The sequence below is a fragment of the Eleginops maclovinus genome, chromosome 17 (genome assembly GCF_036324505.1).
Source record: "Eleginops maclovinus isolate JMC-PN-2008 ecotype Puerto Natales chromosome 17, JC_Emac_rtc_rv5, whole genome shotgun sequence".
Classification (NCBI taxonomy): domain Eukaryota; kingdom Metazoa; phylum Chordata; class Actinopteri; order Perciformes; family Eleginopidae; genus Eleginops; species Eleginops maclovinus.
The window spans coordinates 16988238-16998889 of NC_086365.1; the positions used below are offsets into that span (position 1 = coordinate 16988238).

The 10652-nt window shown below is 43.1% G+C and overlaps 2 protein-coding genes across 2 annotated transcripts; one reads left to right on the top strand and one right to left on the bottom strand.

Annotated features, from left to right (window-relative positions):
- Positions 1-115: 115 nt before the first annotated feature.
- On the bottom strand, positions 116-5209 carry fbxo7 (F-box protein 7). The gene is made up of 9 exons (XM_063905939.1): positions 5082-5209; positions 4154-4276; positions 3154-3727; positions 2623-2758; positions 2458-2541; positions 2190-2285; positions 1549-1725; positions 1439-1473; positions 116-794 (listed from the first exon to the last, which is right to left on the bottom strand). The coding sequence occupies exons 2-9, from the start codon at positions 4273-4275 to the stop codon at positions 501-503; spliced, it is 1518 nt and encodes a 505-aa protein (XP_063762009.1). The 5' UTR covers position 4276; positions 5082-5209; the 3' UTR covers positions 116-500.
- Positions 5210-6002: 793 nt separating this feature from the next.
- rtcb (RNA 2',3'-cyclic phosphate and 5'-OH ligase) lies at positions 6003-10532 on the top strand. Its single transcript, XM_063905938.1, has 12 exons — positions 6003-6319; positions 7053-7131; positions 7212-7279; positions 7384-7483; positions 7937-8093; positions 8337-8493; positions 8568-8727; positions 8820-8995; positions 9091-9279; positions 9360-9470; positions 9660-9779; positions 10195-10532. Exons 1-12 carry the CDS (start codon positions 6227-6229, stop codon positions 10300-10302), a joined length of 1518 nt encoding a protein of 505 aa, XP_063762008.1. The 5' UTR covers positions 6003-6226; the 3' UTR covers positions 10303-10532.
- Positions 10533-10652: the final 120 nt, after the last annotated feature.

The window sequence follows — 10652 nt, forward strand, 5'->3', positions numbered from 1 at the left end:
ACCTTATTCTATTTAATTCTATCATCTGCTTTCATTTCTACCCACCTTTGTTTCTCTGAAAATAAACATCACTGTGTATCAAATAAATTAAAAGGTTAATAAAGGAATGAGGAAGGAAAATATATGAAGTTTATTTTTTGTAATTTTAATGAAGTTTAGTAGTTTTAGTTTGTACCCCTTTAAAATCAAATTAATTTGGGGGTCAAAAAATAATTAGGAAATAAATCAGAGGGTATAACACAAACCATAATAAGTCGACATTTCTCCAACACATTGTAAGTGACAGGCTAAGGGGCGGGACATTGCTAAGGGGTTGACCAATCAGAACAGAGCAAACCAATCAGAACAGACTCGGTTTTATGAGCAGAATGATGGATATAGTAATATTACAATCAGAGCAACATCAGAACCAGTTATTTTATTAAAAGAAGTTACAAAAGCCTCGTTCAGATTAATCAGTTTAGATCTGTGCCGTTTTATTTCTGCAGAAGAAGAAGCGCTCAGATGAAGCCCCTCCGGACGTCCGCAGGTCTCCACCCCCCCGCCCTGGGTCTACGGTCTGGCAGTGGCGGGACGCCGTGGATGGGGTCGTAGCGAGGGCGGGGGGGGAGTAGGCCGGGTCGCTGGTCGTACTCCCCACCAATGATGCCGGGGGGCAGGGGGGGGTACATTGGGGGCAGTGGGGGGTACATGGGGGGCAGGGGATTAACGGGGAGCGGGGGCAGGATGAAGGGCCGGGGGTGACGGATCCGTCTCAGCCGATCACATCGATGTTTGTAGTGTGTTCTGTACAGCTGCAGGGAAGACAACATCAGAGATGCAACCAAACGGTACGTCGTTATAAAAAGGGTCAATTAAACTGAATTAATTTAATGTAAAAAAATCCACTTTTTTACATTAAATTAAAACCAGTGAAGAAATCAAAAATCTTTCTCTTAAACCCTTCTTTTTATTTACTCATATTCTTATGATTTATTAAATTTAACATTACATTTATATTTTTGATCACATTTTCAGATTTGTTAAAACATTTTGATTATTTTATTTCTACATTTAACTTTCACACAACGCTCATCTGAAGTATTTCACATCTTCCAGTACTGCTCTGAACTTCTCTCAGATTTTTGTTATGTTATAAAAATCATTTCAAATACTTTTTTCAAATACTTTTCTGAATGTTTTATTTATATATATTACTAATAATGTGTAGATTTTTTTAACTGAATTTTTGGGATTATTTTCTCATATTTGATTTTTACAAATTTGACTAATTCTTCAGACTTTTCGTTTAACATTTAAAAACATTTCACTAATCATTTACACATTATATTTTTTAAACAATATTCTATGGCCATTTCTCCCTAAATCATTACTACAAGAAAGTGGGGTAACAGTTTAGTTCCTTTTGTTTTTGATATGTTATTCTTTGGATTCTCACCTCCTTCCAGTCCACGTCTCTGCTGGGTTCTGCACCTGAAAACACCACGGTTATAATATGAAATATGTCTGAGAGACCAGAGAGCTGTGTTATATATTAAAGGGTCTCACCTCGGAGGTCTCTCTGGAAGAGGTGTCTCCACAGCGAGGCGTCCTGGCTGCAGCTGTGCAGGTGTCTGCAGGTGGAGGACACGCTGAGCACTGATTTGACGTCCAGCAGCCGGAGGACTCGCAGCAGAAGCTCGGGGGGGAGGGCGGGGAGCCCGAACACCACCGGGAGGGACATCGCTGGGGGGGGGGGGGGGGGGTTATCACAGATAAAAAGTAAATATAAAAGATATGAATAATGAATAAACCGGAACAAGGGTGACATCACCCCAGAACTCTCGCTCTCCTATTGGCTCGCCCTCCAACACATTGTACGTGAGAGGTTAAAAGGGGCGGGACATCTCTAAGTAGCTGACCAACCACAACAGAGCCGGCCAGCTAACCAATCAGAGCAGACTGGGCTCTGAAGGACCTTTTCCTCACAATCCACATTTTTCTCATAATATGACTTCGACTTTACAACTTCACTTTTTACTCATTTTTTATTGTAATTTGTTCTTTCTCTGATTTTTTTTTTTTCAGTTTACTCTTTCCTCGAAATTCTGACTTATCAGAATTGTACTTGTTGGTCTGTCTTTGAATGACGGTCAGAGACATCAGAAATACACATGAGACATCTCTGTACATCTGTATACTTCCTGTACCTGCTCGAGCTGCAGCGATCAGAGGATAGGCCAGCTGATCTTTGAAGAGACGAGACAATTTGTTCAGGTCTTTGAACGCAGCGGCCGCACTTTCCCCTGAAACACAAAACCGTTATTATATTATTGTTATTATATATTTGGGGTTTTTCTTACACATCATTTTAAATGATCTGAAAGTGATTATCTACACATTTTAACAACAGTTTCTTTTCTTTTTTCCTGATCATTTTCAGACATTTCTGCATTATAGTTGCCATCTTTTTTTCACCTCTCCACTGGGGGGTGAGGAATCTGTCCGGCTTCACACACAGTTTGGGGACGGTGTCCACCTTCTCCCCCACTTTCAGAGTCGCTGCAGGAAAACACAGAAAAAGATACATCAAAAATAAAACTTTAGACCTCCTGATGTTCGTAAAATAAAAACTGAACCGACCGTTGATGACGAGTTCAGGGCCCATGGTAACAGCCAGCACCATGACTCGGCTGTTTTCACACAGAGGGTGAGAGTACTGCAGCCTATAGACAGCAGGAGACCTCCATCCTGCAGGCATCTGACCTGTAGCACAGTCCTACACACACACACACACACACACACACACACACACACACACACACACACACACACACACACACACACACACACACACACACACACACACACACACACACACACACACACACACAACGTGTGTACTAGGTTGCCCTACGATGCTTTAAAGAACCTTAGAATGGCATTGTGGTGCATTCACGGACATCTAACAAGCGAAACGGTGCATTCAGGTGTCTAACAATTTTACTAGGATTTGTAATGATGCCTTCAGGAACCCTCAGAAAGCATGTTTTCCCCATAATTCCTCATCATTTTCAACCTTTTCCCTATAAATGATCCACTTCAACGTCAGTGAAACGTGTGCCCGGCCCTGTAACCTGGTAGGTGAGTGTGGTTGACTCCGCAGGCACTCACCTGCGGCAGGAATCCGGTCTCCAGCATCAGCAGGTGAGCTGCCACCATGAGGGCGTCCCCGGGGCTGGAGGGGAGGGCAGCGAGGTGGAGCAGCTCCAGAGAGAGAGGAGCCTGAGCCTCCCCCGCCTCGCTGCACAGCATGGGCTCCCAGGTGCAGTAACGGGGGGGTAAATCATCCGGGGGGGGAGAGGCTGCTGCAGGATCATCATCAGACGCTCCACAGGTAACTCTCACTGGGCCGGAGGTCAGGGCCGGCTGCTGGGTCTCTGAGCTGCTGGAGGAGCTGCAGGATTCATAGGAAGCATTGGAGCTGCAGGAGGTGAAGGAGGAGGAGGAGGAGGAGGAGGAGGAGGAGGAGGAGGAGGAGGAGGAGGAGGAGGAGCAGGTTTGGTAGTTAGATGTGTTGGAGCTGCAGGAGGATTTGGTTGTGGAGCGGTTTGGGTTTGGATCCGTGGAGTCGGGCATCAGGACGCAGATCAGGTCTCCGGACACGATGCCACAGGAGGACAGAGTCTGCCCGGAGACGGAGAGAAGCTCAGAGCCGTTCAGAGACAAACTGAACTCACTGTCCGACCTGGAACAAGACACAACGCTGTCAAAAGTGCAGCTGCAGCCGGGATGTGAGACTCCAGACTGAAGCTGCAGGCACACAAAAATAATCTCCAAATATTTTGATAAAAATCCAGAAATCTGAGGAATTTCTCAAGAAAAAATCTCAGAAAATTCTGTTTTGTATCTCATTAAACTTAGGCCCCGGCCGTGTATCCTTGGGGTTTTTCATCTTACTAATGAATAATAATAACAAATATATGCTAATCTGACTCTTACAAAAGAATTTAAATGAGATAAATAAATTAACTTATAAAAGAAAACTAAAGACATCAATTCAAAAGAAATCAGTTTTAAAGGATTTATTCATTAATTGCATCTCTGATTACGTCTACATCGCGTACACATTGTCTTGGTTTGTTTTAATGTCTTCTCTTTATCTGTGTCTGACCTGAGTCCGTGATTGGACACCAGCGTGTCCCTGATCAGGTCTGAGAGCTCCTTCAGACTCGGGTCTTCTCCAGATAACTCGACCCGGCTCGTCTGACGGAGGATCCGAACCCTCAGCTTCATTCTGCAGAGAGGAAGAGTTATTGATAACTAGGATGATAATAAACTTCGACTAGAATATAAATGATCTGCTATAGCAATACATTATGATGGTATTACTAAAGGAAGCTACCCTTGTCATAAGACCTGATAGAGAAACTGCAGGAGTCACCAACTTTCTCTTTTTACAGAAATCTAGATTTCTAACTTTCTGATGAGTCATTGATGCTGTCCTGTTTATTGTTTACACTCAGACTCAATGTAATAATTCGGTGCAATTAAAGAGATTTAAATACATGAAATAATATGTAATATTCCGTTTATGAACGATAGTGAAGCAAACACATTAAAGGCAAATACATTTCAATAAAACAGGCTTAAATTCAAGAATTAAGCAGAAGTTTGTTATAAAGTGGGAATCTATTAATACAACTTAAACCTGACTATATTTAATAATTCAGTGCAAAAACAAAGACATTCAAATGTGTATTGTTAATTTATATTTGATATTCCGTTATTGACAGTTAGAAATTCAATGTTTGGAAAATCACACAACTGAAAAGCCACGACACATTAATGTAAAATAAATATAAATAAAATCGGCATAAATACAACGATAATGTCAGAAGTTTGTGATAATATCGGGTTTGTTATTTAAGAAGAATAAATCCAATGTTTCGTTTTCGTTTCTCGTTAAACCGATACCGTTTTTAAAGTTGCTGCGTAACCGTGAAGCCTAGCTATCTAAAAAGGTGACAAGAAGCTTAGTTAGTTGACTTATTTAACCGACATTATGTTGATGAAAGCTGCCAAAGCTGTAAAATACTTACATGCTGAATGAAAGTGATTAAATGCAGCTTGTTTTAGGACATTTCTCCGATAAATCGCACCTGTAAACAAACAGCTTCAAACAAATACAGTTGAACACACAGGTTCCGGTAGGGAGTTTCAAAATAAAACCCACGTTACAGTTGTCTCCAAAATACAAGTATTAAAAACACTAATTGGACAACATATTTTGTTATAATTGCTTAACCCAGTGAACTCTTCAAACATATATGTGTGAGCATATTTAAAGAATAGAAAGAACAAAAGTGATTGCAAGCTTTTGTTATGAAGCTTGTACTTGAAGTCAAGCTTCTATGCTTTTGTTTTGAAGGCAGCCACCGAACGTCCGTTTGCACTTGTAGCGTCTCTGCTAGTTTTGACTACAAACTCGCTTGACTACATCTATGGCAAAGCGAGCAGAATTGTTCTTTATACAAAACGCTGGGTCCAAAAATCAAAATAACTGTTTCGACATCACTTCTATATAATCTGCTTGATTGTTAGACGGTTTCAACATAATCTTAACTATTATAAAAGTTTTTCATTTATATTAAGAGTGCAATTAAGAATGCGTCATGCCACATAACCAAGAGAATTTAAATTAAAACCCGTGTGTCAAAAACAATAGTAATAAAAACCCTGAATTGATCCCATATTTTGAATAAATGGTAGAATTGTTTTTTATTCAATCATTCTAACATACGTGGTTTCAAATGTGTTAAATTAAAGAAAAGAAAGTTCACATAGTGATAGCAAGCTTTTGTTCTGAAGGCTAGTCGCCGAACATCCGCTTGTACTTGAAGACTTGAATTTCACTACAACTGATTTAACTACAACTACGGCAAGCGATTAGATTTAGTTTTAAACTAAAACGGAGTGCCTCCGAACTTCAATTATCGTAAAAATTATACTATATACTATTGAATGTTCAATTTAAGCAACTAGTCCACATTTTATTTCTCATTCTTTACGTTATAAGTGAAAATGTCATGCGTCATGACAAATAACCAAACGCGGTTTCTTTAAAAAGCTTCCGGGCTGCCGTACATCAGTGCCTGCTTACAGTTGGCGTTAAAGGAACCGGTGAAACGCAGCATAGAAATTGGTTTAAAACTCTGTAAACAACGAATATATTGTCACCACAACAATGAGCCGCAGTTATAACGATGAGCTGCAGTTTCTGGATAAGATCGGGAAGAACTGCTGGAGGATTAAAAAAGGGTTTGTTCCCAACATGCAGGTGAGACACACTTCTAGCTGTTAGCATGTTAGCTCTCAGTTATTTATACTGTCAGTTCGCACATGTTCTGCAGACTTTACCCTGCAGGAATTCCCTCATAAACAGACCATAATACTTATCTTGATGTAGGCACAGTAAATGAGAATACCCCCGGAAATCAGCTACAAACTAAAGTTAAAACCTGCTGACGTAGCTCAGTTATGTAAATATTCGCTATACAATGAGTAATGACATTAAAGGGTGGGTCCTAATAAATGATCAATAAATATGTGAAAATATTAAAAATATAATCCATAAATTGGCTTGATATGTTCCCTATATAGTAATTAAACGTTTTACAATTAACCATTTTGATAAAAATCATTAATTGTAACGAATACAATTGCATTTAGTTATCTTTTAATGACCAATGTAGCATCAACATGTATATTTACAATAGTACACAGTACCAATGATCAGATAATAACACAATAGATGTGTAGTTTTATTATTCTGGAATTTAAATATTCACCTAAATGTGACATAAAACAATGGAAAGCAGCACATTTCCATATTTAATTGGCTGAAACTGCATTTTTCATGTTAAATGTAGCTTTCGAAAAAGAAAATCAGTATTTTTCTTTCAGTGCATATTTAACGCCTAATGCGTATTGAAGCTGGTCTCTTTTTGCTTCCACACATGTATTAACCGTGACAATAGCATGTTATAATTGTATGTTATTTGTTTCCTCAGGTCGAGGGGAACTTCTACGTGAACGAGCCTCTGGAGAAGCTGATGTTCGAGGAGCTGCGTAACGCCTGCAAGGGAGGAGGTCAGATATTCTTCACCTAGATTATTAAACAATAAATCACAGCAGAAAAACACCTTTTATTAAAGGGTTCTGCTCCTCAGGCTTCGGAGGGTTCCTCCCCGCCATGAAGCAGATCGGGAACGTGGCGGCGCTGCCCGGCATCGTCCACGTGAGTAACGCCTTTAAGAGACCAATCGGAGTAGTTGAGTTAAAGGAGGCAGGATTTACGGGGCCCCTGGAGCTCCTCACTGATCTCTCTGATTCTCCCCTCAGAGGTCCATCGGTCTCCCGGACGTTCACTCCGGTTACGGGTTTGCGATCGGAAACATGGCGGCCTTCGACATGAACGACCCCAACTCCGTGGTGTCTCCAGGTGAACGCCACCTCACAACTTCAGAGGACCAAAACCTTAGGAAATCCAAGACAGATAACTAACTTACAAATAAAGACATCATTATTTATCAAAGATTCAGAGATTAAAGAAACAGATTAACGAGCAAAAAATCCAAAACTGTTTTAGAAATTACTCATTTATTCCCTTCATTCTGTGACTGTAATTAAAATACACCTCTCTGTCTCTGTCTGTCTCTCTGTCTGTCTCTCTCTGTCTCTCTCTGTCTTTCTGTCTCTGTCTCTCTGTCTGTCTCTCTCTCTGTATCCCTTTCTCTCTCTGTCTGTCTCTCTCTCTCTCTCTCTCTCCCTGTCTCTCTCTCTCTCTCTCTCTCTCTCTCTGTCTGTCTCTCCCTCTCTCTCCCTGTCTGTCTCTCTGTCTCCCTGTCTGTCTGTCTCTCTCTTTGTCTCCCTGTCTCTCCCTGTCTCTCTGCAGGCGGGGTGGGGTTTGACATTAACTGTGGGGTGCGGCTGCTGAGGACGAACCTGGACGAGAGCGACGTCCAGCCGGTGAAGGAGCAGCTCGCCCAGGCTCTGTTCGACCACATCCCTGTGGGGGTCGGATCCAAGGGGGTCATCCCCATGGGGGCCAAGTAAGGACAGCTCACCTGAGTCACCTGAGTTTCCCATAATTACTGGAGTGATTGAGTTTCCCTGTATTACCTGTAGTCACCTGTGTCCCACCCTTCTGTCTTAAGAGACCAGAAGGAGGTCTTGGAGATTGGTTCCCGTGTCACCTGTCTCTCTATGTTTCTGGTGGACCTGGTTCCCCTGGGTCACCTGTCTCCCACCTGTCTGTCTTACACCTGTCTGTCTCTCACCTGTCTCACCTGTAGGGACCTGGAGGAGGCCCTGGAGATGGGGGTGGACTGGTCCCTGAGGGAGGGGTACGCCTGGGCAGAGGATAAGGAGCACTGTGAGGAGAACGGCCGCATGCTGCAGGCCGACCCCAACAAGGTGTCCTCTAAAGCCAAGAAGAGAGGCCTGCCTCAGGTACCCCCCCCCCCGCCCTCCCCAGTAGACCTCATGTTGTTGTGTACAGGTGTAACTGGTAACTGTCTGTGCAGTTGGGAACTCTGGGAGCGGGGAACCACTACGCCGAGATACAGGTGGTGGACGAGATCTACAACGACTACGCCGCCAAGAAGATGGGCATCGACCACAAGGGCCAGGTGTGTGTGATGATCCACAGCGGCAGCCGGGGGCTCGGGCACCAGGTCGCCACAGGTACACACGCACGCACGCACGCACGCACGCACGCACGCACACACACACACACACACACACACACTGTATAATATGTGGACCTGACGTTGCAGACGCCCTGGTGGCAATGGAGAAGGCGATGAAGCGTGATCAGATCGTGGTGAACGACCGGCAGCTGGCCTGCGCTCGCATCGCCTCCGCTGAGGGCCAGGACTACCTGAAGGGGATGGCGGCCGCCGGGAACTACGCCTGGGTCAACAGAGCCTCCATGACCTTCCTCACACGACAGGTACACACACACACACACACACACACACACACACACACACACACACACACACACACACACCTCTCAGGTATTAACCTCCTCCTCTTCGCACCCAGGCATTCTCCAAAGTGTTCGTCACGACGCCGGACGACCTGGACATGCACGTGATCTACGACGTGTCCCACAACATCGCCAAGGTGGAGGAGCACATGGTGGACGGGCGGCAGAAGACGCTGCTGATCCACCGCAAAGGATCCACCAGAGCCTTCCCCCCCCACCACCCGCTCATCCCCGTCGACTACCAGGTCCCTGAACGCCTCGCGCCACATCTTAACGAGCTGACGGAGGGTTCATTGGTTAATTGATGTGTGTGTTTGTGTCTCAGCTCACAGGACAGCCGGTTCTGATCGGGGGGACGATGGGTACCTGCAGCTACGTTCTGACCGGCACCGAGAAGGGCATGACGGAGACGTTCGGGACGACATGTCACGGAGCGGTAAGAGATATAATTGATAATTCGGGAATTGAATTGACCTTTTTTATTTCATCGTAAATTTGTGTGATTTTTAAAACCTCAGATGTTGAATTTTTGACTTGAATATTTGTTGTTTTCTCTTAAATCCACCTTTTAATTCTTGTAAATCCTAAACATGAATCATTTCTCCCGTCCCTGTGTTCTGTTCAGGGTCGCGCTTTGTCCCGGGCGAAGTCTCGCAGGAACATCGACTTCCAGGACGTTCTGGACAAACTGGCCGATCAGGGCATCGCCATCCGGGTCGCTTCTCCAAAGCTCGTCATGGAGGAGGTGAGGGGTTGTGGCAGTGGCTTTCTGTCAGCTGCGACTCCAAGTAATTTAACGTGGCACTTACCAGCTTCCGTATTTTTCAAGAAAATGAGCTTTTTGTTTATTTTCAGTTTAAATATTGGATATTTTAAGTTGTTTTTACACATTTACAAATATTATAGCTGGATATCTTTTACACATTCTTTTCGATACTAGTTTTCTAATTGAAATATTGTTGTTTTTTACTTAAATTAGATTTTTTAACATTTAATACCTTTGGCTAGTAATTTCTGAACACATTTCCAAAGATATCGTTTTAAGTTTTTAACTCCAGACATTTTTTATTTTCAATAATATTTAGGTTTTCATCTCTTTGGCATGAATTGGCTTCCATACCTGCAAACACTGAAGCACTTTTCTCCCGTGTTTTCTCCAGGCTCCTGAGTCGTACAAGAACGTGACGGACGTGGTGAACACGTGTCACGACGCAGGAATCAGTCAGAAGGCGATCAAGCTGCGACCGATCGCCGTCATCAAAGGCTGAAGCTCCACGACGTTAAAGACTTTACCACAAACAGGAAGGATAGAGACTTCTGACGGAGAGCAGAAGATGTCCGCTTTTGTTTTGTTCGCTTTGGCGAGGAATGAATTTATGTTGGAGCAAGAAATTAAATAAATGTTCTGTTTGCCAAATAAAAAAGATCACTACAAGCTGAATTAAAGGTGATAAACTGCCTCTACTTAATAAGACCGCAATAAATATCACGTTAGTAATCCGGTTCCTTCATATTGATCGACAGCAACAGGAAACAAACTAGGAAATATTTAGGGAATAAAACCAGTTTCTCCTGTTACAATAAACAGCAGCACCATCTGGGTTTCATTCACTAATTA